This window comes from Pseudorasbora parva, chromosome 7 (genome assembly GCF_024679245.1).
Source record: "Pseudorasbora parva isolate DD20220531a chromosome 7, ASM2467924v1, whole genome shotgun sequence".
In the NCBI taxonomy this organism is placed as follows: Eukaryota; Metazoa; Chordata; class Actinopteri; order Cypriniformes; family Gobionidae; genus Pseudorasbora; species Pseudorasbora parva.
In genome coordinates this window covers 33,663,577-33,689,772 of record NC_090178.1, presented here as the reverse complement: position 1 = coordinate 33,689,772, position 26,196 = coordinate 33,663,577, and the positions used below count along the sequence as shown (strand labels likewise).

General features: G+C 39.6%; 1 protein-coding gene and 1 long non-coding RNA gene across 4 annotated transcripts in view; both read right to left on the bottom strand.

Annotated features, from left to right (window-relative positions):
* Positions 1-4,522, bottom strand: part of rorc (RAR-related orphan receptor C) — a 46,855-nt gene extending 42,333 nt beyond the window's left edge. For 2 of the 3 annotated variants that reach the window (XM_067449158.1, XM_067449159.1), the window contains exon 1: positions 4,031-4,521. In XM_067449158.1, coding sequence (XP_067305259.1) covers positions 4,031-4,091 — 61 coding nt within the window. In that variant the 5' untranslated portion in view covers positions 4,092-4,521. Of the gene's footprint in view, positions 1-4,030 lie in introns of all 3 variants that reach the window. The other variant, XM_067449160.1, reaches the window with a different exon arrangement.
* A 14,790-nt stretch (positions 4,523-19,312) lies between these two features.
* On the bottom strand, positions 19,313-25,178 carry LOC137083303 (uncharacterized). Its single transcript, XR_010906473.1, has 3 exons — positions 25,108-25,178; positions 23,908-24,012; positions 19,313-19,425 (listed from the first exon to the last, which is right to left on the bottom strand). It is a non-coding gene; the product is annotated as an uncharacterized lncRNA (long non-coding RNA).
* Between the last annotated feature and the right edge of the window lie 1,018 nt (positions 25,179-26,196).

Here is a 26,196-nt window from a genome sequence, read left to right as displayed (position 1 = left end):
TAATATTACAGACGTCCTGAGGTAAAATTACTTTACCCCCACGTCCCCAGGTTAATCTAATCCCGTCCGAATAGGGCTATAGACAGTAAAAGATTGTTTCTGAGCGTCTCCTCTTCTCTATACGGTAATTTCTCAACTGTGCGACAGAGTTGCGTTGGTTATGACGCAATCGTTAGCCTATTTTTTACAAAAATAGCTTGTACGGGGCGATAGTGTAAGATACAAGGTAATGGAGCCTTTTATGCATTGTCGTGTTTCTTTATAAATAAACAATGGACAAATTGAGTCTTTAAACGCCTCAGATGTAAAGTAATTCACTGTCAAAGTGACGCAAAAATGAATGGTAGTCAATGGGATGCTAACAGCAGGTGATGGCTTGGTTAGCAATGGCCGCCCCAATGGGTGGAACGAATATACTTCGAATATACTTCAGGGGTTCTACTGATAGAAAGCCATATGCTAATCGCTGAAGTAACCCTTTAAGCACTTGTGTGTGCACATGTGAACATAGGGATGAGACATTGACTCAGAATAGGAAATTAGGCGTATGATGTACAAGAGAGATATGAGGGGCAAGTAATTATAATTCATTACATTTATAAAGCACTTTTCTAGGCACTCAAAGTGCTTTACATAGAAGGGGGAATCTCCTCAAGTACATAGGTGCAAGTGGGAGCTCATCAAAGAAGAAAGGCAGACAGAACATAACAGAAAGTGAATGTGGAGGAGTTCAAAACAGAGGGAAAGTGTGTTCAGATGATGCAGTGAGAGAAGCAGAAAAGGAGTGTCAGATAAGGGAAGTGTGAGAACATGAGATGAATATGTTTTAGATAGTGCTTCATGAAGAGAGAGGGATGCTGACAGGATGAGAACAGAGGCATGGCAGGGTTTATATATGCTCAAAATTTGGATTTTTTTTTTAATGTTTGTGTTTGTTATAAAATGTATAACAAGTCCTATGTAAATGCAATGTCTAAACAGTCATCATCAATGTTGAAAAAATAACAATAAAGTATTTTCAAATAAAAAAAATATCTAAAATAATTTAACAATTATATGAAACAATGCTGAGTAAACCTATTTTGAATAGTATATTAAACAGATTATAATTTTTTTTAAACTTAATAATTTTGGGAAAGTTTTATTTGTTTGTGTATTATTCCAATAATTTAAATTAAACCGAATGAAATAATCCACCTCCCACATGTTTGGCCTTAACTCATATTGCATGAAAGGGTTTAATGGTTAACACCACACTGCTGCGTTAACTTCCAGTTTAAACAGAATAAGGTCACTGAACAAACTGATCTCATCAAAAGAATGTCGTAAGAGTGAAACAGCCAGAAGTTCAACTTCAGATAACCCAATACGCAGTTTCCAATTAAAGCAATACTCTTTCAGCTGAATAAGGCCCTAAAGAGCCCTATTGGGTTGCAAGTTCCTAATAAGACACCCTTGAGGGAATTTCATTTCAGTAACTAAAGTATAGTCTTATCTCTGTGCTACTTGCTCAATGGGTATCGCTTTCCTTTCCTTTATTCCTCCTTTATCTCCCTGACTTTTTGTTTCTTCCCGCAGCTCTCTGGAAAAACAAGTGAATCTCTACATTCCTGCCACACAACTGATCATATCTGTCATATATCTACCATCATTACAAAAAATCTCACTTTTATATACTATTCAAATCCTTTTAACAGTTTGTACACACTGTAAACCGTACAGCTCAAAATAATGAATTGGTTTGAGTAGAGCCAACTCAAATTAAACAAATTAAAGAACTTTTTATTCTGAGTTCACAAAGCTGACACATTTAAAGTAATTCAATTTTAAGTGTTTCAATATTTTTTGTTTAATGAACTTGTTTCTTTAATTTAGACCAACTTAAATTTAACTGAAGCTGGGCTGGGTTCTATATACTCTGCACAAAATATAGAGTAAATAATCAATTTAAAATATATTTTTATATTTTTTTGTGCAAGATTAATGTTAAGTAGAAGATTTAGTAGTGTTTAATGTTTTGTTAGTTTTGTAATTTAGAAGGGTTACCATGCATGGATGGTGACAAGTGGAGCATGAGCTTGGTTTGAGAACAGATATATGTTAAATGTTTTATATTCCTGTCCCCATTCAACAAGTACTATGCTATGCTAATTGTTACCAATCAGCAAGGTTGCATTTACTGAATTAGCTAGTTAAAGCTAGCCAATTTTCTACTACCAAAAATATTTAAATTGAGATTACATGATAATTTTATAAATGATCTTACTCAGATATTAAGTTAAGAGAACTGTATTTAAAAAATCTGTAAAATAACGTAAACAGTGCTGGAAGCTTATGGAAATGATCAGTAATTTTACAGATATTACCACTAACAATGAAGATCAAAATTCTAAATACAAGTAAAACACCTGTAAAATAATAATAATAAAATAAAAAAATACGGGAAGGAATTCAGTCAAATTAATACAGAACCCTACACCGTGCCCCCTTTTTACAGGTTTCTTTTGTTTGTTTGTTTTGTGAGTTTTAAAGTATAAAATAAAGAAGTGCAAGTTCTACTTACTTAAATTTTAACACCCAGTTCCAGAGACAAGGCTTTTTTTTCTAAGGCACATTTACAACAGATATGCCCTAATTGAAATAAGACCTAATCCCGGTGCAATCTAAGGCCTGTCTGTGAAACAGGGCGTATACATTTCTTAACTCAAAATTATTCTGGTTCACAGCATGTATGTGTTTGAATTTTAGATTCTCTACCAATTAAATCTACAACTAATTGGCTATTGCTCAATCTGCACTTGTGAAATATTTCCACTTTCACGGTTATATTTGAGTGACATCAAGCAGTCATAGCAGCTATATTCCAATCTTTTTTACTGGCTACACTCTTAAAGGGGTGGTTGCATGCGATTTCACTTTTTTAACTTTAGTTAGTGTGTAATGTTGCTGCTTGAACATAAACGGTATCTGCAAAGTTACAGCGCTGAAAAACTGAGATGGCAGTTTATTGCCTACAAAAACGTCCAGTTTGGACTACAGCGAGCTTCTTCCAGGGTTGGTGACATCATAAACCCTTGCTAGTCACCGCAGATGTGACTTCTTCCCGTAATGGTAAGGGGCCTGGCGTTTCCGGACAACCTGTGCTTGGCACTTCAGACAATAAAAATACAGGAAACTACATTTGGCCATCTAACCAATCTAACACCATTGTGTTTTTCAGAGGGATGGGCTTTAGAAGCAGGAAGCAAACAAGCCGTTCAAAGGACAGTGGAGACAGCGGTGTGGTACCTTTATTCCACACCGCTGTCTCATTTTTTAAAAATATGACGTTTAAAAAAAGAAGAAGTATTAAGACATGTTATAGCCCCATAAACACACCCAATCCTTGAAAAAAACATGGAACCACCCCTTTAAAAAAAAGTTCCCAAATAGGGGTTTTGCAGCACTGCCTTGAAAGGACTGTTTTGGGTTTCCTTTTGGGCGATGTACAGTTCCATGAATGATTAAGGTTCTTTATGGAACCATTGATGCAAATAAAGAATTTTTCGAATGTAGAATTTTTGTGTTCAAACGTTGCCGTAGTGATGCTTTAACCACCCAAAGTTAAAAGAAATATGACAGCAAAAGTGAAAACTGCATTCTTACTAACAATGACTGAAAGCCAGTCAAAATGACACTGCACGTTTAACAAGAATAGATAAGGCAGCACAACACTTTTGAATGCACACTGAATCCGAGGGAGAAGTGACAGAAGTCAGAAAGTTGTGGTTTGGCTTGCTCGTGTGGCACAGGCTTGGCACAAGGGCTGTGGGTTAGTGTAGGACTGCTGGCACACAGACAGGCACTTCTGTCTCATAAGGGGTGTGTATTTTTAGAGTGCCACCGGTCTCATATCTAACACTGCATGTGCGCGCGCGTTTGTTCCACGTTTTAAGTCTGACACTTACACACACACACACACACACACGTGCAAGCTGAGATCACTACCGCATTCGGCTATGTTATAGTTTAATAAAAAATACACGCTCACCTCTTTTACTCTGATCGTGGTCGTGATTCGGGTCCGGCGATGAGGGTTCATCATTTTCCATTACTTTCCAGTCACAACTCTCCGTGACACACCTATTTGCCTTATAGGATTTATTAAACTAGTTACATTAAAAAAAATCCACAAAAAATAAGAAATCTAGATGGAAAAAAGAAAACTCCTGATACTTTAACGACCGGGACGCCGCAAGCGTTTTAACAAGCACATCGCCATTTTCAATAATTCCCGAAAAGTTGGCGCGTCTGTCTGGTCAACAAACAAACAAGGCTTAAATCAACACGTTCCTCTGCTTCTCTTCGCTGTTGTTTAAATATAACTTACATGCGTACATGACATTTAAAATAAAATAAAAAATAGGTGGTCCTGGAGGGAGAGAGAAAGAGGGATAGAGAAACGGACGGGCACTTGTTGGATAAATAATCGACCGAGTGGCCTCTGGCGCGCGCAGTGACTATGTCTGTCCAGGCTCGCGCTGCGCTCGAGCTGTCCCGAGCCAGTACGGTGTTATGTCATCATCAATCATTATGTAATAGGCGCGGGAAGCGCGAGAGCAATGTTTTTAACGGGAGACTGAAGAGTGTTTTATGAGCATTTTATTTAATTGTGTCTTTGTTGTCTACAATAACATCACAACACACTACAAGACACTTTTTTTGCCATCAGAAATTCTCATTATTTCATATTCTAGCTACCAAACTACACAAACTGGATTTAATAATATTTTACACTTCAATATATTTTAGATGTTTCAAATGTTCTTTTATCTTTAGAGGAGTTGCATTTGTTCTGGACACATGGTCAATAATCCTTCAGTGATGTTATATAATGTGAATTCAGCACTTAACTGTCACTGGATAACATGAGGCGACTATGTCAGTGTGTTAATGCACTTGTATTGAACTGTTAATCAGGAAATAAATATTGGTGTCTTTTATATACATCTTAATCCTAATCCCCTCTCCCTAGACCTTATTTTATCATTTTAGGTCTTAAGAGAAATGCAGAGCCCATTCCTGGTATTACTATAATAAGACTCAGACTGTCAGGGTTCTCCAAAGTTGAGATTACCACAAGAATCCTCAGTTCAAACCGTGCAAAAAAATTACTACATTTTCTGAGTCTAGACTATTGCATTGGGCACCCTAGAAATAAAAAAGCTCACTTATCTATTATCAATAGTGTAGTGATTTATGAAGCACAATCTAAAAGCCTTCTGTTGGTCAACAAAGTGAATTTGTGTGTCCAACCTGAAACGAATGCAAAATCTGCAAGGGGAAATATTTCGACCTTGTGTACGCTGAACTCCATGTCATGTGGATCCCTGTTGAAATGACTGGGTTTCAACTAAGAAAATGTGCAAATGTGACCACACTCATCAAGAGGTCCTCCACTAGGACCAGGGGGCATTTGTGCCGAAGAATGATACAGCCCTCATGTTATAATTTTTAATAAACAAACTGCTGCTGAAATAAGTTTTAATGAATTAATTACTGCTATATGTAATGTATTTGGTTTTGTTATTCTTATTCTGTTATGTTTGTGTCATGATTCCTGCTGTCATGTGATTCCTTTGTTCTAGTCATGTGATCCTGCCATGTGCTCCCTTGTCATGTGTTCTATAACAATGTTCTGATTGGTTTATAGAGGGAATGCACATGACGTTAACAGGCAGCTGGAGCTAGCAAAAGATCCAGTGTGTATCTGAATTTGACAAATGATTACATTTCCAACTTGTTTTCGTTTCGGTGAGTAATGTAGCCAATCACTAGCCTGACAAGCCAGACCCAGATCAAGATGTTTGGTTTGGGAACTCACCATTGACAGGGCTCAATCCGAGGGGCGGGATAAACGGTTGTCTTTCAAACTCCCTCCGCACACAATAGGACAGCGCTACAACCAACCAGAGCAACGTGAAGCGGAGCTAGTTGATAGATTAAACATTCGCCGTATCCGGTTGGCAAAACCCTGAACACATCTTCCTTTTTTAAGAATGACTTCAGTGCCGTTCTTTGTTCTTTTCTCAAAGATAAGCTTAACAAAGTTGATTCAAAAGACCACAGAAAACAGACTAGAAAACATCTAGTAAACACAGAAACTGTTTGTCAGTTTCTGTGTTTAGAAGCACGCAAACACAACTCGGCCGCCATTATGTTAAGCCCGCCCACCGATTCTATACACAATGGCCCTCATTTATCAAAAGTGCGCACACCAAATTTCCAGCGTACACCTTGCGTACACCCAAACCCACGGTGACTTTGAGATTTATCAATATGGACGTTGGCGTACGGCACGCTCAAATCCTACGCCAGCTCGAGGTGTACGCACGTTTGAGTTAGTGGGAAAATGCGCGGAAAAACAATTCCTAACACCACAAAACGCACTGACAAGATATGCTATATTATGAAAAACCACAACAACAACATTCAGTATTTTTGTGCAACATGAACGTCAATTTTTAATTTGTGTGACTTTACCAAAGCGTTTGATTTGTAGGCTTCCTACAGTCGCGAGCCTGTGCGCTTTACCTGACGTTTCAGGCCCGCCTGGCCCGGCAGCTGCGCACGGACTGGGACTAAAATAATTCAGACTGACAAAATAATAAAAATGACCTTCTTCTTTTAAATAATAATAAAATCAATAAAAACGACATTCTTCTTCTAAATAACAAGCGTCATTAAGAATAATAATAAGAAGAAGAATAATAAGAATAATAATAAGAATCTTACAAATTGTCATGTAATTATTAATGTGAATGAATGGTACTCCACATCACATCATCATCACTGTCGTACACCCCAATACATGTGCCGTGATACGAAATTAAATGCTAATTGTTTCAAAACGTGCTGTAAAATAATGCATTGTGATGGTAATTTATCATCCAAACAGCTTTAAACTGCTGGGGTGCGCTTCTCAACCACCACACTATTAACAGTACTCGTAATTTGGGTCCATATTTTGTTTTTGTGGGTGCCTTTATTCCCACTCTTTATACTCTTAAATAAAACAATTTCGTTTTTTTTTCCTACTTCCCTGGTGATCTCGATGGCGCGCGTCTCAATCATCTCACTATTTCAGTAGTCAGAGCACTGAGTCAGCCCATTGACTTATGTCCTAATCAGTGCCCTGACTAGTGGACTAGTGAGATGATTGAGCGCGCCCGATCTCCACGTCGGAGAAGTTTTGCTTCTTTGCCGTCTTCTGTTTGTCCATGGCGTAAAATGAGGGCGTGGGGGAGGCGGAGACTTGAATATATAGGGGCGTGTTATTCTAATGACGATCGTTTTCAGCCGGCACATTTATCAAGGGCAAGTATTGCGTACACCTGGATTGCAGAGGTGCGCACAGCTTCTTAAATTCTTAAAAGAAGAAGAAGGAAGAAGAAGGAAGGAGAAGAAGAAGAAGAAGAAGAAGAAGGAAGAAGAAGGAAGAAGAAGAAGACTAACGGTTTCAATAGGTGCCTTCGCACCTTCGGTGCTTGGCCCCTAAATATTCATGTTGAAATCAGGCTTATAAAAATGTCAGGAAAACATGATTCCTGGCTGCATGTCATTATCCATGGATCACTGGATCTTTGGTAAGTTGTAAGGACCACTGTATTGAGCCCAAACTTTAGTTTAAACTGATAATCGTTTGCTCTACTCGCGTTTTCCTCTATATACTCCAGTCACGCAGCAGCTCTTCTGTCAGCATTTAAACTGCCGTCAATTATCATCACAGTTCACATCCGTTCCAATCCTCCACATTCAGTTTAATTTCCTACCGTATTGGAGAGAAATGTAGTTGCACGTTTGAGTTGCCATTCGTGGCTCTTTATTCAGAGACTCTCCTCATGTGTTTGCAGTTTATAACGATGCATTTAAAGCAGCACTAGGTAACTTTTCAACCTTCATAATATATTTTTTAAGACTCTTGTGATGATACATCGACTTACAATAGGTTGAATGACACGTCTGCCATAGCCTGACGGGGACTGCATCGTTTTTAATCGTACTTTTAAACTTTGGGTTTCGGGTAGTAACCCGAGAACAAGAAGAACTACAAAATTCGACTGCTTTACGGCATATACGTCACTTCCACCAACACCCACACTTCCTTAAATTCGGATGTGCGAGCCCAACTTTGTTCGTCGGATAATATAGTCATGTCTGAAGCAGCAGAGACAAATAAGAAAGAAAAGGTTTTGTTGGAGGAAAGCAATAAGAGGAAACGAAAAAGTGATGGGATTAAAGGCAGGACGAGGATCAACACTGGACCAGCGTTTTCTCATCGGCGTGAGCTGAAGGAGGCGTGACCGACCGATGCTGTCATGCTTGTTACGGTGAGCTACCACTCAAACATTGAACTGAAGTATCATATAGATTCTGTAAAACGGTAACCAATAGACTACTATAATGACGCTGGCTTGTAAACGTGAGCATCGTGATTATTTGGCGTTTGAAAAAAATAAAACCCATGAAATTATATTCATATGACATGCTGAAACATATGCCACTGACTGTAACGTTACCTGGGATGAAGACATTTCACACGCGACGCCAGAAGAACTCTGAACTCCTCCTGCAGTGTTTAGGGTTACTGTTTGTGCTGCACCAACCCGCGGGACGCTTTTATGAAGTTATTTGGCCCGCACCACTGTATATATTTTTACAACCCGCCGCGCACCCGCGACCATTAAATAGACATACGGGGTCCGCGGGTTATGAGACGACCCACGCATCACTAGTTCAGGGCTATCAGGGTTGTCATGTCAACAAATGCACGTGCGATGGCGTCCCCTGTTGTAGGATGACAGATCTTCCGACAGTAGTTGAGGACATTATTTTTTCCAAACTGTAGGGGGACCCCGAGAGCAAAAGTAGCCAAGTGCGGCTTTAAAAATGAATGGCCAAACATGTCATTACAAAAGTTCACAATGCTGCTCAGGTGAAATATAATGTGGACAACACTGAATAAATATCTTTTAGTCAGGTTAGGGATAGTTGGTCACTCAAACCCCTTTATCTGAAACTCTACTTAACCGTCGGACTCGCACATCCGGCCTGTTTGTAGTTTTTTAACACTTTTTATCTGTGTTTGTAGTTCTAATCAATTCTTCGTCAAACTCGCAATGGGTTGTGGGCAATATCAGCTGTTAGAGTGCACATCGATACTAATCATTTTTTTGAATACTATTTAGTATGGATAGTATGCAAATTGGGACGCAGGGTGTGTATTTTATGTTGCGTTTCAGGTAACCCGTGACTTCCCACCCGTGAACTCAACAAAATTCAAATTCATTGAAGTACTCCCACGCTCTGACGTCACATAGCCCGAGAAAACAACAATGGCAGCCCCGTTATTACAAATTTACGTTATTACAAATAACGTAAAATAAAAGGTAACAGCTTATCTTGCCTTATGCACCGTTTTTCTTCTCCATTTCTCTCAAATAAGCAAGAAGTAAGCACCTTTGGCTATAGAAATAATTCTAAATGAGCATAAGCCCCGTACTGTCTGCCATGCTTTGTTTGCAGCTACAATTGCTTGCACTCAGGCAGTTTCTCGTGACTTTGTCTGGCACGCTACAAAGTTGTGAGTCATGGTTTGAAGTCGTAACTCACAGGCTCAAAAACCTGCCGCCCTCATGTTTGCCATGTGTCTTTGTCTATTTATTGTTGTAACCTGGGGCATATACCATGATGGTAGTTTAACAATGATAATTATAACAAAGTGCCAACTAATCATTAATTAACAAAAATGCTACGTGTAATTGATTACGGGTATAATATTTACATAAATGATATCTAAATCATTCAAAATTATTATAATTATAAATAAGCATTGTTAAAAGCCAGATGCTTAGTCTTTAAAAACCATTTGCTATTTATAGTGACATTTAATTTAGAGTAGAAAAAGGAGGAGTGACTTTATTGCATCAGAAGTGTGTCACTTTACTCGCAGCTGATTGATCCAATTTCAGTTTGAGATCTCTTATCCAGAACATAACCTGCTTTGGAGCAGGTTAGCAGTGGAGCGTAAGTTACTATGGGGATGAACACTAGGCTACTAAAAACCAAACCACTTTAATGGCACCTAAATGCCATGATTGGCACAAACTAAGCTTAAACATATCTGGCTAGCTAAACCGGCTTCATATGGGCCCTTGCTGTTGGTGAATTTACCATGCCTGTCACGGATCGCAGAATTTCCTTTGTCCTGTGTTATTTGTCTGTGGCCTTCACGTGGGTTGCTGGGCAACACATTTGATCATTAGTGATCATTTGCATCTGCGGCTCGTCAGCGCTGCTATAGGTGCTGGTCTTATAATTAAAATATAATTTTCAAGTTGACTTATTTCACTAATTCCATTCAGAATGTGAAACTTGTATATTATATTCATCCATTACAAACAGACTGATATATTTCAAATGTTTATTTATTTTAATTTTGATGATTATAACTGACAACTAAGGAAAATCCCAAATTCAGTATCTCAGAAAATTATAATATTACTTATGGCCAATAAAAAGAAAGGAATTTAAGAAATCTTGGCCAACTGAAAAGTATGAGCATGAAAAGTATAAGCATGTACAGCACTCAATGGGGCTCCATTTGCCTGAATTACAGCAGCAATGCGGTGTGGAATGGAGTGGATCAGGCACTGGCACTGCTCAGGTGTTATGAGAGCCCAGGTTGCTCTGATAGTGGCCTTCAGCTCTTCTGCATTTTTGGGTATGCATATCACATCTTCCTTTTCACAATACCCCATAGATTTTCTAGGGGGTTATGGTCAGGCAAGTTTGCTTGCCAATTAAGAACAGGGATACCATTAAGGGTGTTGACCTACACTGGTCTCACGGTTCGGTTCTATTACGATTATCATGTCATTGATTCGGTTCAATTCGATATCACGATGCATCATGGTAAATTGACGGTTCACTGCATCCTCAGCATGTATACAATTTTGTCACAAAACACACTTCTTGAATTTATCAAACAAAACTCAAGTCTGGGCACATAAGATAACAGGAGCATTTAGAACAAATACACAAAATACTTACTTCAGGTAGGTACTTCAGGTGGTGGTCTGGGTCACATTACAGTCAATGCTAAAGTCTAAATACATCTGGTTGTTAAAAATACATGTAAACTTTACTCATCCCAACAATGCAACAAAAAATGTGCTGAGAGAGTGCATATAGTTGCTATAGGCTAGGCTATATCATGTTATAGCCATATATGATGGCACTACAGCACGCATCGCCATAGACTAGGCGCTCGTTTTTTTCTGGAAAGACTCGGTACAGCCTATATTTCTTTTATAATTATAATAAAACTAAACACTTTTCGGAGATATGAAGGATGCAATACTTCTCTATAGGTACTCAAGATTGACATGAGATTGACTGAAACTGAGTGTTTCACCCCCCATTTAAGCAATAAAACGCAGATATCTGTTGTTTTGACGTGACGTGAACTCGATTAAATCTGCGTATAGTGCGGGAATTGAAGGACGGATGTATATCCCTTTTTCAGAGATACATTTATGTGCCCAAGTGCAAATTAAATCGTTTTGATAAATCATAACTTTGTTTTGAGTTCTCCAGGTCGTGCTTACCGGGTTGTTCATAAAAGCCGAGATGTGCCCAGATGTCGGCTTTTAAAGTAGTTGGAGCATTTTTAATCACCCGCACTCCGACTCACATCTCTCGCCTCTCTCCTCCCTGTATGCTATTCCGCTCAAAGCACGCACGTGACAAATAACATTATACGTGACATCAGTAACATTATAACAGTAAAATTATGGTCTAATACTGAACCGATACTGAATCATCCTCGTCTGCATCGCGATGTATAGAAGAAACAGTTAATTTCGACATCACTAGATATCATGGTCCTTAAGCAGACTGCTTGCTTTGGCACTGTGTACAGGTGCCAAGTCCCTTTTGGAAAATTAAATCTGCATCTCCATAAAGTTGGTCAGCAGCAGGAAGTGTTCTAAAACTTCCTGGTATACGTCTGTGTTTAAAACCCACCCACTGTTGTGATTGGCTGACATCTTTGCATTTGAAATGATATTACGTGCGGAGTGGGCGTGGTTTAGTCAGGCGCGAGCAGGAGCGGCTGCAGCGCTGCCAGTCGAGAGAGAGAGACAGAGATGGAGTTGGGGAAAGATTGCTGAGAAAGTGTTATTGTACCTCATAAAATAAAACTTTCATGCCATGGGACCTTTAATAATTGTCAAGCAAGTCTCAAGTCCTAAAATGTGTGACCCAGCATGCTAAATGTATGCTCTGTTAGACACGTACACTGTACTCATAAGCAAAACGATCTATAACAATGCAATACTATATAAAAATCTTTTTTACTCATATAAGTGTGTTGCACCATTCCTATCGGATCCAAATCCAGCATCGACTGGAGATTTGTTTACAAATGATCCCGCAGTGAACTGAAGTGAACATTTCTTCCCCATGTGAGCTGGAACTTCATTAAAAATAAAGTTCAACCACTCATTCCTAATATTAGCATCCCAAGGAAGCTTATGCAGCGACTGTGTTCTTCCACAACCAGGAATAGCGCAATATCTTAATCTTCCTCTGCATGTTTATTGTTGTTGACCAGCTAGCACGAGCCCTCCATGAGTCGGTGGGCGAGGCTACTAGATTAGACGCGCTGTAGATTCTGTAGAGGCGGTGTTTCGTTGCGCACTGACGTAAGTATGAAGCACAGGACCGTTTGCTGAGCCTGGTGTCTATAAAAGCTTTTCTTTGACTAAAAAGAAAGTTTTCAGCTCTGAAACTAAGAGGATAATCTTATATTACCATGACCTTTTATATATGAAAAGCTGATTCCTCAATTCATCACTCCTTTAAGTACAAAAAATGTTAAAAAATGTTGAATACTTTTGTACTTCTACTTAAGTGTGGTGCTTAAAGAGAACTTCAACTTCTACTCAAGTAACTTTTTTGATAGAGCACTTGTACATTTACTAGTCTGGGTCTCTAGTACTTTATACATCTCTGCTCCTCGGACTGGATGTTTATCTGCTGTGGAGTTCCAGTTTCTGTCCGGATTGGATGTTTATCTGCCATTGAGTTCCTCGTTGGATTGTGTTCTGGAGATCTGCCCATTGTAGTCCCTGTGTTGCCAAGGACCAGTTACACCATTACTTTTCTTATTCTTTTCCTTGAACATTCTGAGTTTATCCTTAATAAAGGTTTTGCACTTGAATCTCGAATTATCTGTCCTGATATAATGATCCGACCAGGATGGATTCAGTAAGTGGTGAGTGGAGAAATGTTATTGCTAATAACAATGTTAATATGGATCAACAGGAGGAACAGATATTGGCTACGGGTCGTGCAGTGCAAGCCTTGGTGGCACAGGTGTGGGAGGTTACTGCCCAAATCCAACATCTAAGAATTGAAGTCAACAGAGCGCCCACTGCGTCTACCCCGCTGTCTGTTTCCCCTCCCGCGCAGTGATCGGAACATGTCACCGAGCCTTTTCTTCCACCTCCTGCTTAGTATGCTGGTGAGCCACATTTATGTCGAACTTTTGTAACTAAATGCTTGTTGTTTTTTACTCTTCAACCCACTTAATTTCCTACAGAGCAGTCCAAAGTGGCATTGATGATCATGCTACTATCAGGACATGCTGCGCTCTGCGGAACAGCGGTGTTGGAAAGCCAACTTCCTTGCTGCGCCTCGTTCCAATCCTTTACTGAGGAATTAAAGAGAGTGTTTGTTCAATTGGTTTTGGGATGTGAAGTGGCTCGGAAGCTGACAGATCTGCAACAGGGTAATCGGTCATTTACTGCCTATTCCATTGACTTCCACACCCTAGCGGCAGAGACCAAGTGGAACGAGGAGGCACTGTGGGACACCTTCCTGAACGTGTTGGGTGTCTGTGATCACTGGGATATCGTTGGGTTTGGATTTGCCCACAAGTCTCGATGGACTAAATGAGTTGGTGGTTAGAGTGGACTGTTGTCTGCAACAACGTGATCAGAAAAGACGTTCAGGTTCCTGCTTGGATGTGGAGTTCCTAAACCCATGCAGGTCGGCAGAACCCGGCTGACCAGGGAGGGGAGGATCGAAAGCCAACCGACTGTGTTTATACTGTCGAGCGAGCAGACATTTCGCTACAAACTGTCCGGTAAAATCCAGAGTCCATCAGTAGACTTGAGGTTATTGACGGGCAGTGTATCCTTTTCGAGAAATCTTCTTCAGCTACTTTTCTCCCAGTCAGACTACAATGGGTCAACTTTTTCGATACCTGCCAGGCTTTAGTGGACTCAGGAGCAGAGGGAAGTTTTATTGATGTGTCTTTGGGTGCTCAGCTGAATCCATTTCTGTCCAGACACTCAGCGGTCAAGTTATGCCATCTGTCACCCAGTGACCATTCCCATCAAGCTCATTACTTCCTGTAATCACACAGAGGAAATCAGACTACCGTTAATTGATTCCCCTCTGGCTCCAGTGGTGTTGGGTCATCCCTAGTTGTCCCATCACAATCCCCACATAAACTAGCAACAGAAAACTTTCCGTGCCTGGAGCAGCTTTTGTCATGCGTCTTGTTTGGTGTCTTCCTGTTCTTCCTTGTTTTATTCTGTTTCAGGAGGAATCCATGGACCTGTCTAATGTGCCCAAGGAGTACCTGAACCAGAAGGAAGTGTTCAGTAAGTTTCGAGCTGCTTCTCTTCATCCACATCGTCCCTATAACTGTGCCATATAGTTATTTGTCAGATACGTCTCTGCCTAAGGACAGGTTATAATACCTTTTTTGCTCAGAATATTTTTTCAATTTTTACCACCGTTTTATTCACAATTACAGCCAGCTAGTCGCTCCTCTGACTGCCTTGACCTCCACAAGGGGGATGCTCAGGTGGTCAACATGACCTCCACAAGGGTGATGTTCAGGTTGTCTATTATTTTCCAACCTAAAAGTTACTTTGTTTTGGCTCTGATTCTGGTGACCCCTGATTCTTCACATCAGTTCATGGTGGAGGTCAACACATCAGAGTTGGGGGCTGGCACGGTTCTCTCTCAACGTTCTCCCGCGGACAGTAAGATGCACCCTTGCGCGTTTTATCCCCATCATTTGTCAACCACCGATCACAACTACGATATTGGTAATGGAGAGCTGTTGGCAGTCAAGTTGGACTTGGAAGAGTGGTAAACTCTGCAGTGCATTGGCCCTCCAGGGTAAGATTTGAATAGCCCTGATCTAGACCAATCACAAGAACCTAGAGTACATTAGATCTGCTAAACGTTTGAACTCTAGACAGGCTCGGTGGGCTCTTTTTTTCCGGCCATTTTGATTTTTTCATCTTGTACACTCTGTGCTCTAAAAACATCAAGCCTGATGCTTTGTCTTGTATTTTTGATAATTTTGAGCATCTGTCTTGATTTTACCATACTGGAGAAACTGATCATTTCTGTGGTTGTCTGGGAGATAAAGTTGAAGGTTCGTAGTGCCTTACTCCGAGTCGCCTGAGAATTTGCGGTCCGATGTGGGGTCATTGTTCCAAAATCGCTTGTCATCCAGTTATTTGGTGAAGCAACGATGCCTGCTTAGTTTGCACGGTTGGTAAGATGTCCAATCGACCCCCAGCAGAATTCCCGCTGTCTGTCTCTTCGAGTCCCTGGTCCCATCATGCGCTAGATTTCATTACTGCCCTCCCACCTTCTCAGGGCAACACAATGATTTTAACCATGGTGTTCCGGTTCTCAAAGGTGGCTCTTTTTATTCCCCTGCCAATATTACCTTCTGCCAGGTAGACAGCGGTTACTGTCATTGATCATGCTCCTAAGGGATGTGGTCTCTGACAGGGGACCCCAATTCGTGTCCAAATTTTGGAGGGAATTTTATTGATTTCTGGGGGTGAATGTCATTCTTTCCTCTGGTTATCATCCTCAGAGCAACAGTCAAACTGAGAGGCCCAACCAAGATTTGGAACAAGTGATGCAATGTTTTTGTTGTTGTTGTTGTTGTTTTTAGACCCTTCCTCCTGGAGCCAGCAGCTCTCTTGGGTTAAGTACGCACATAACTTGTTACCAGTATCATCCATGTGCCTAACCCCGTTTGAAGTTACCAGCCATCTTTTTCCGAGCTTGGAGTCCGAAGTTGTTTTTTCCTCCACCCACACCATTGCCCAGAGGTGTTGTCAAACTTGGAGAAAGGCTAGAACTGATCTCCTCCAGGTGCGGGAGCACATTAAAGCCCAGGCCAATTGCCAGCGTTCAAAGCCTCCCGAATACGTTGTTGGTCAAAAAGTGTGGCTTGCTCCTAAATTTATAGGCCATTTACTGTCACTAAAATCCTTAGTCCAGTGGCAGTTCGCCTCAAACTTCCTTCGATGTACAGGAGAATTCATCCAGTATTTCATGTATCTAAAATTAAGATGTTCACCCATTAACCCGCCGCCCCGGTTTCTCCCCCGTTGCTTCTCTGGGAACTTGTCTAGTCGGTTAAACATATTCTGGACTCGAGACAGTGGGGACGTGGATTCCTATACTTGGTGGACTGGGAAGGTTATGGTCCGGAGCAAAGAAGATGGGTGCCTGCGAGAGACTTATTGGATCACGCCAATATCATTCATTTGAATAGGCAGGTAGCTGTTCACAGGAGCGCCAGGAGACCCTCCTAGGGGGTGGGGTACTGTCACAGTTCACAGGTCTGTGGAATTTCATGTTTCCTGTTGTTTTTGTGTGTATCTGTGGCTGTAATGTGTTGGCAACCAATGATCGCTGATTAGCGATCAGCTGCAGCTGCGACTCGTCAGCGCAGCTATATATTGTCTCTTTGTTTGTTCGTTCATTGTCAGTTCATTGTCTGCCCTTCGTCTCTTGAGTTCCAGTTTTCTCCTCAGACTGGATGTTTTACTCCTGTGGATTAAACTGCACTTGGGTTCTCAAGCTCTCTTTCAGTGGATACTTGTTACACATATTTATTTAGTTTTTCTGAATTTGCTAAAACACATTTCTTGAAACCATCACCTGCTTTCTCAACCTTAAACACAAAACCAAATCTTCAAACTACATTCAGAGATTCTTTTGGCAAAATCATCTTGCCTGTGCTTAAAATCAAATAATGCTACATCCAAAAAAAAGGAGAACACAGCATCCAAAGCATGCAGTTACAGAAAGATTGTAACAAAGTAAACAGATTTTGCAATTATTATGTATACGTATAAAAAAGTATTGTAATCACTACTTACAGTAGTAGTAAGGTGAATAAATTGTATCCTGTATGCACTGCAACTTTTGTATTGTACTGAATGTTAATTAATGTCTGTATATTCAGCACTTGCATTTTGTAAAGATACAACAGATTTGTGCAACTTCAAAATCAACGTCAATGAGAAATTAATTCTGCCTCATCATCACGTCTTCATGTTGGGTTCAGCCTGAGGACTTTGTCCATATCAAAGGCAATGTTGTCTCTTGTCAAAAAAAAGAAAAAACCTAGTGTGCCAGATCCAGCCTTGACAAAATTTGCTCTTCCGGTGCATCCGTTGCTGTATTAACATTCAGTCCAACATTTTGAGTCTATTTTGGCAGTCTAAAGTGACTGACTTAAAAAATATGTATAGTTGGTTTGATCACATCATCAGAAATAAGTGTGAACATTTTTGAGTTGTGTGTAAATTATATTTAACTTTCGCCTGCCTGTGTTTAGCATTTTGAAACATAAATGCATCACAATGTGTTTTAGTGAGTGAGAATGCGTTTAGAGTTAAAAGGCGTCTCAACTACCTGGACTTGTTTGACAGAAAGAGTGATTTGTTTGACAAACTAGTTTAATGGAAAATTTTGGTTCAGAGAATGGGATTTAGCCATTCAGAAAAACTGTAACTGTATAAAAATCCAACATGTCTCGAAAATATCAAGGTTAGGTTTTGACTAAAACTTTGCATCTCAGCAAAGGCAATGGTGATGATGGAAATGGCATTTTGGTCAGACTTAGGTTTGCACGTTAACACCACGCATGGAAAATATATCTCCGAGAGTTTCGCTGCAGTGGTCCCACAGAAGCCATCACGCAAAGCCCACTTGACCAGACTCTCGACACCTCTCCATAGATAGAAACCCACCTCAGTCTGTGTCCTACATACATCATATGCGAGTGGCCTGTGGGAGACTATGGGCCACCACAGATATGCAGGTTTAGATATTTATTTCTTTAAGTGAGATTCATATGAGGCTAACAAGGCTAGGAAGGTAGGTGTGTGTGTATGTTGCTCCAACATTACATGCCTTTGAGTGGTAGTACGGCATATGAAGTAGATGAGTTTAAAAACTCCACATATGAATGTACACTCCTCTGATGTGGATAATGTGTCAATCATTACCATAACAGTGTGGTGTCAGTCAGTTCTCTTTACTGGAATATATGCAGCAATGTGGAACGCAGATCAAATGGATTTAATGCAAGTGCAATATGGATACGGTGGATATTTCCTCCCTCTTTTCTTTCCTGCTACAGGAACAACAAAATTCATAGCATATAGAGGTTAATGCTAACATTTGTTTTCATTCAAAATGCATTTAAAATGAGGATAATATATCTATAATCTAATTATCTATAAGGATAGGGGGAGGATAATATATCTATAATCTAATAATCTAATTAATTAGAGGCTTTGTAATTAATTAATCGAAATGAATCGCATTTTAATTGCATATAAATATTTGACCTGAGAACAATGAGAAGTCATTTTTCACATGTATTTTTAGTATACCATTGAATAATGACTGAATACATAAGCTTAATCAACAAAATATTGTTTATTTATTTCAGTCCAGCAGACCAGCGCAATGTTTGCCATTAAGAGTAGCAAAAGCATATTTGTGATATTTGAGGCTGATGTGCTGCGGTGATACGCAAATTCCTTGTTGTATAGCTTGCACATTACCACGCTCTTGTCGACGCTTCCATCCTTTCGTTTTTTTTAAACAAAATTTCCCAGCCACGGGGCCAAGCAAAGCGGTCTTATCAGCTTCTCCGTTCATGTTCACTACGGTTTGTTGTTGTCGTGACTCGTGAACGCTAGTTGGTGTTCCAGTATAATCGGTCCGTCGAAACGTATTCATTGAAAAACGTTTCGTGGTGCAAAAATAAGTGTGGTTAAAATTGTTATTTATTTTTTTGCGTAATTAATTAACGTGTTAAAGTCCCGTAATTAATTAATCTTAATTAACGCGTTAAAGTCCCGGTCCTAATATATATATTACCTTAAATATTATATGTCCACCTACCTAATATTGTGTTGGTCCCCCTTTTGCTCCCAAAACAGTCCTGATCAGTAGAGGCATGGATTCCACTAGACCCCTGAAGGTGTGCTGTGGTAACTGGCACCAAGATGTTAGCAGCAATTGGACTGAAATCTGGGGAATTTGAAGGCCAAGTCAACACCTCAAATAAACCATTCCTGAACCATATTTGCTTTGTGGCAGGGCACATTATCCTGCTGATAGAGGCCACAGCCACTAGGGAATACAGTTTCCATTAAAGGGTGTACATCAGGGCTATTCAAATCTTACCCTGGAGGGCCAATGCAGTGCAGAGTTTAGCTCCAACCTTAATCAAGCACACCTGAACATGCTAATCAATGTCTCCAGGATCTTTAGAAAATCACAGGTTGGCGTGTTTGATCAGGGTTGGAGCTAAACTCTGCAGTGCATTGGCCCTCCAGGGTAAGATTTGAATAGCCCTGGTGTACATGGTCTGCAACAATACATACATACAGGTGCTAGTCATATTTAATATATCATCAAAAAGTAAAACTTGTATATTATATTCATTCACTACACACAGACTGATATATTTCAAATGTGTATTTATTTTAATGTTGATGATTATAATTGATAACTAAGGAAAATCCCAAATTCCCAAATTTGAATATTGTGAAAAGGTTGAATATTGAAAACACCTGGTGCCACACTGCAATCAGCTAATTAACTCAAAACACCTGGAAAGGCATTTAAATGGTCTCTCTTGCTGCGTCCCAATTCGCCTACTTATACTATGTCCTAAAAGTATGTACTCTTTTTGTGAAGAAAAAGTATATACTTTTGAGTGTGTAGCAGAAAAGTATGCAAGCTTCGGGACATACTACTTCGCCATCTTTAACGGACTCTGTCGCTTAGTTACGTGCATCCCGTCACCGTTTAACTGCCCTTTCAATCATCGTCAGATTCGTCAGTTCAAATCCTCCACATTCAGATTAATCTCTTACCGTATCGGACAGAAATGTAGCCGCTCGTTGATCTGCCATTTGTGGGTCTTTAATGCAGAGACTCTCCTCTTGTATTTGCAATATAATGATGCATTTAAAAGTTAATGGCCAAACGTGTCATTACAAAAGTTCACAATGCTGCTGCAGGTGAAATATAATGTGACTACACTGAATAAATATATTTTTGTCAGGTTAAATATTGATAGTTGGTCACTCAAACCCCTTTATCTAAACTTCTCTACTTAACCGTCGAACTCGCACATCCGTCATGTTTGTAGTTTTTAACGCTTTTTATCCGCGTTTGTAGTTCTAGTCGAATCCCATTCACCTCGCAGTGGGTTGTGGGCAATATCAGCCGTTAGAGTGCCCATCGATTCATACTTCGAATTCGGACCGGAAATAGTAAACCATCCGGGAATCTTTGGAATACTCTTTTCAACATACTATGATTTGGGACATACTAATTCTATTTTCGAATACTATTTAGGATGGATAGTATGCGAATTGGGACGCAGGGTCAGTCTAGTTCTGTAGGCTACACAATCATGGGAAGACTGCTGACTTGACAGTTGTCCAAAAGATGACCACTGACACCTTGCACAAGGAGGGCAATACACAAAAGGTCATTGCAAAAGAGGCTGGCTTTTCACAGAGCTCTGTGTCAAAGCACATTAACAGAAAGACGAAGGGAAGGAAAAGATGTGGTAGAAAAAAGTATACAAGCAATAGGGATAACCGCACCCTGGAGAGGATTGTGAACCAAAACCTATTTAAAATGTTGGAGAGATTCACAGATACCCCTTTTCCACCAAGGCAGTGCTGGTGCTAGTTCAGAGCCAGAGCCTAGTTTCAAATCATTTCTTTGTGTTTCCACAGCCAAAGCACCAGCTCCGAGCCAGGAAAAGTGGTTCTTAAGTAGCACCAAAACATTGCTGGGCTACAAGTAAGAACCGCTTACGTCAGGTGCTGGGGGCGGGGTCAGCAAGATGAACACAAACTTGAGATCCGCCATTTTTTAAATAGCAGCTAATGGAGCTAATAGCTGCTGCTCGTTTATAATCATCGTCTATACAAATTACTGCGAAATGCATGAATGCGTTGGATTCGCTGTTTTGATGCCAATGATTTACGATGTCGAATCAATAGTAACGCAACGTTCGGCATTGTTGATGGAAGGCTCGTTCGAGATGCATCTGCGCTGTGACATCGCCGTATGGCATCAAAGTAACAGCGAGAGCAAATGACTCCTTATGCTTTTGAATCACTCGCGCAGTATTTGGATATCATATGCGGGTTGGTCTGTGCAGCGTCGATGCATTAGATAGAACATGCCTGGAAATTGTGTGTGTGTGTGTGTGTGTGTGTGTGTGTGTGTGTGTGTGTGTGTGTGTGTGTGTGTGTGTGTGTGTGTGTGTGTGTGTTTGTGTTTCCCGCTGCCTCGCTAGCAGTAGAGTCCTGCAATGGGTCGGGTACCCGCGGGCATTGAAGTGGCTAAAACGGGTGGATTGTGACATTTATAAAATACACGGGCGGGGGTGTGGGCGGATAATTAATTCTGTGTGGGTGGGTAGAAGCGCGGATGAAAAATATGTGCAATATTTTTCTGTGCTGTGGCGAGGTGGAGGAGCGAGCGAGACCAGGGCGTGATGGCGAATGAGCGTCACCTGTGAGCCACACCGGTCTCAAATCCTCACATGAGGGAGCTCGGTGGCATATAAGGAGGAGATATCACCAGACCTGGATTTTACGTTGAGTTGTGTTTCTTTTATTATGTGTGTGCGTGGCAGATGTCCGTGGGGGGTCGTGTTACTTTCGCTTTGTTTGGATAAGTCTTTTAAATGTTCGCTGGTTCTCGAAAAACGATCCGGTCGATCCGAACTAGCACCCGGTTCACTCTGGTGGAAAAGGGGTAAGAGTGGACTGCAGCTGGAGTCAGTGCTTCAAGAACCACTACTCACAGACGTATGCAAGACATGAGTTTCAGCTGTCGCATTCCTTGTGTCAAGCCACTCTTGAACAGCAGACAGCATCAGAAGTGTCTCGTCTAGGCTAAAGACAAAAAGGACTGCTGAGTGGTCCACAGTTATGTTCTCTGATTAACATAAATTTTGCATTTCCTTTGGAAATCAGGGTCCCAGAGTCTAGAGGAAGAGAGGAAAGGAACACAATCCACATTACTTTAGGTCCAGTGTAAAGTTTCCACAGTCAGTGATGGTTTGGGGTGCCATGTCATCTGCTGGTGTTGGTTCACTTTTTCTGAGGTCCAAGGTCAACGCAGACGTATACCAGGAAGTTTTAGAACACTTCATGCTGCTGACCAACTTTATGGAGATGTAGATTTAAATTTTTCAACATGACTTGGTACCTGCACAAAGTGCCAAAGCAACCAGTACCTGTTTTAAGGACCATGGTGTCCTTAATTAGCCAGCAAACTCGCCTGACCATAACCCTATAGAAAATCTATGGGGTATTGTGAAGAGGAAGATGCGATATGCATACCCAAAAATGCAGAAGACCTGAAGGCCGCTATCAGAGCAACCTGGGCTCTCATAACACCTGAGCAGTGCCACAGACTGATCCCCTCCATGCCACGCCACATTGCTTAATTCAGTTTTTCAGTAATTCAGGCAAAAGGAGCCCCATTGAGTGCTGTCCTGAGTGTTGGCCAAGATTTCTAAAAATCCTTTCTTTGTATTGGTCATAAGTAATATTATAATTTTCTGAGATACTGAATTTGAGATTTTCCTTAGTTGTCAGTTATAATCATCAAAGTTAAAAGAAATAAACATTTGTATATATATATATATATATATATATATATATCTATATCTATATATATATATATATATATATATATATATATATATATATATATATATATATATATATATATATATATATACTGTATATCAGTCTGTGTTTTGAATGAATATAATATACAAGTTTCACTTTTTGAATGAAATTAGTGAAATAAATCAACTTCTTAATGATATTCTAATCATATGACCAGCACCTAAATATACTACGGTCTATAGTTGGAAACATTAAAAGGTTAGTTCATCCAAAAATTTCAATTTTGTCATTAATTATTCACCCTCATGTCATTCCCAATCCGTAAGACCTTTATTCCTTGTCAGAACACAAAAGAAGATATTTCTGATGAAATCCAAGAGCTCTCTGACCCCTCCATAGACAGCAATTTAATTAAAACTTTCAAGGTCTAGAAAGGTAGTAAAATAGTTATACAGTTATAAATAAATCTATTTAAAGAATAGTTGTTAAAATAGTCCATGTGACTACAGGGGTTCAACCTTAATTTTATGAAGCGTCAAAAATACTTTTTTTGCACAAAAAAACAAACAAAAATAACTTTATTAGGCAATTTCTATGCAATATATTTTTTAAATAATTAATAATAAATAAATAAATAAAATAATAATATATAATATATATATACACAAGCAGCCATTATACTGAATATAAGTAAGTGATGGGACAGAGAGATTTACTGTGTATTTCTTACATGTGCATAAGTTAAATATCAGCAAGATCAGTTGGTCATTGCACACACAAACACACAAATACACACACAGAGACACCATCTCAGACACACACCTGCAATCTCACTCACGTGTATAGAGATGAGCACACATGCACATGGCCCTGTGGTGGATTTTGGGCTGCTTTCAGCTTCGTGCTCCAAATAAATAACCCAGTTTTATTGACACAAATAGAACTGCAAGGAGCAAAACAGGGGTAAAGAGTGTGAGAAAAAAAGATAGATAGGTCGATAAAATACAAGTTCAGTTTACTAGGTAAACTTTGCAATGCATCCGTTAATGCGGTGTATGGTGTAAACATGCCTAATGAGCATATGTTTAGATTGATGAGCAGAAAACAAATAGATCAGTGTTGGTTTGGCAGAAACTGTCATGGGAATAACTCATCACACAGGTGTGCAGTGAGTCTACATGGGTGTGTTTAAAGTGGTTTCAGGTAATCAGATTTGGTTGTGTAATTATGCACATTTTCACACTGATTGCATCAATGACATCAACTTGTTTTCTATCTCTCTTACATAATATTCAAGTATGTTTACCTGAGTCTCATCCGTGCTGGTCAATTTACAAGAGATTAAGGTTTCTGTTATGCTCTATTTAATCCTAAATGCAGAATGCCTCCCTATGTAAATAATTGCTGCACAGAAAAATAGTCTGACATCACTTCCTGTTCTAAAACATAACATGGGATTCCCCCATACTTCACAAATTAGATAGCCTTTAAACTGTGGCATTCTTTGGACTAGCTTTGAGGGGAATTCCTTAAAATACTGTAAAATTATATTCCAAACATTTTGATTGACACAATCAAGATTTTTTTTCTTTTAATTCTAATATTAAGAGTGTAAAGCTTTTATGCTGTCTTCCTGAAAGACAGAGGTGGCCGCATTTCTGGTGTCGCTCTTAGGCCTAGTGGTCATACAGAGTGCTAGCAGTATCATCACCCTGGTTCTCTCAACAAAATGAAATCCAATAGGATTTTTTTTCATTTTCTTTTGGATTATTAAAGAAAATAAGATCTGTGAGGGTGTGACCAACAGGGTGTTTGTGATTATTAGGCCTACACGTTGTTCATCATGAAAATCTCCACAAGAACACAAACTCATTTTGAAGCCTATAATTCAATTGCCAGAAGCAAAACGTACATTATAAATAAACTGCACCACAGTTGCATGACTTCTCTAGCTTACCTTCAAGTTATAAGTCTGCAATAGTGCGAAATTATAAACACAACAAGGCTGTGAAACCAGGACAAGTGAGTAGGACTTTACCTGTTCATCGTGATTTTCCAAGTCCACGAAAGCCTCTATAGTCTTATTTCTGCCACTTGTTAGCCTTTTTAAAGACAAGTAAAACCTGTTAAAAATGGGAAATTAGGCTACTTATATATTTAGTATCGTAGAACAAAATATATTGAGCTTGTGGTGGACACAGATCAACAGGCATTTAACATTTAACCAAATACCAGTGCTAACTTATTTACAGGTTTTGGCCTACAAAAATGCGTCATCCCTACAACACTGCATCGCTCTAGTCTACATGATAAATTCGGCTGAAGTCCCGCGGCTTAATTAGGAAGGGAAACAGCGACATCTTCTGAATAAAAGCGACATTGACGAGATGTTAAATGAATGACTCTTTCAGCACAGTCGTTTTCTCGGGTCATATCGAATTAATTTTTCTTTTCTTTTTTGTTTTTGTTTTTTCGTTTTGAAGTGAGGTGAATTTGTTAACGTATCTTCTATTGTACAGTGAACTTTATGTTATTTGATTTTCATGACCCCTTGAAGGACTGAAAGGCCTAACGACTGTAATCATACGTGTTAAGGTAGGGTAAGGTAAGAATCAGTTAAAAAACTTTTTTCCAAATTTGTTTAAATTTTCTTTATATATCAATACATAATTAAAATGTAAGTACTCTGAAAAAGAAAGTATAAAAATTGATTGTCTGTAGACCTCTCACGACTGTTTTAAAGACATTAACTCATCATTTCCATTCACCTTCTCATGTAGGCTATAGTGCATGTAGTGGCATCATGTCAGAATCACATGTAATAAAAAAATCTAACTTTTATCAGTATGAATATAAACAAATAAGATGTATTTTAGTACTCACTATCAAGCTAGAATACCAATACTGGTAAGTTTAAAAAATATTTTTGTTTGATTCGGTAAAGAGCTAGTTATATTTATAAGGCAAAGCTAAAGACGGGTACCATTGATATGCCTACATGTTTTTCCAGTAACATCAGTTATGCTGTGATGAAGCTGAATTTCATGTAAGATTGATAGCATATACAGTGTTTTGCATGTAAGAGTTTCCATGATGAATATAAAAACAAACCAAAGGCGGAAATAAA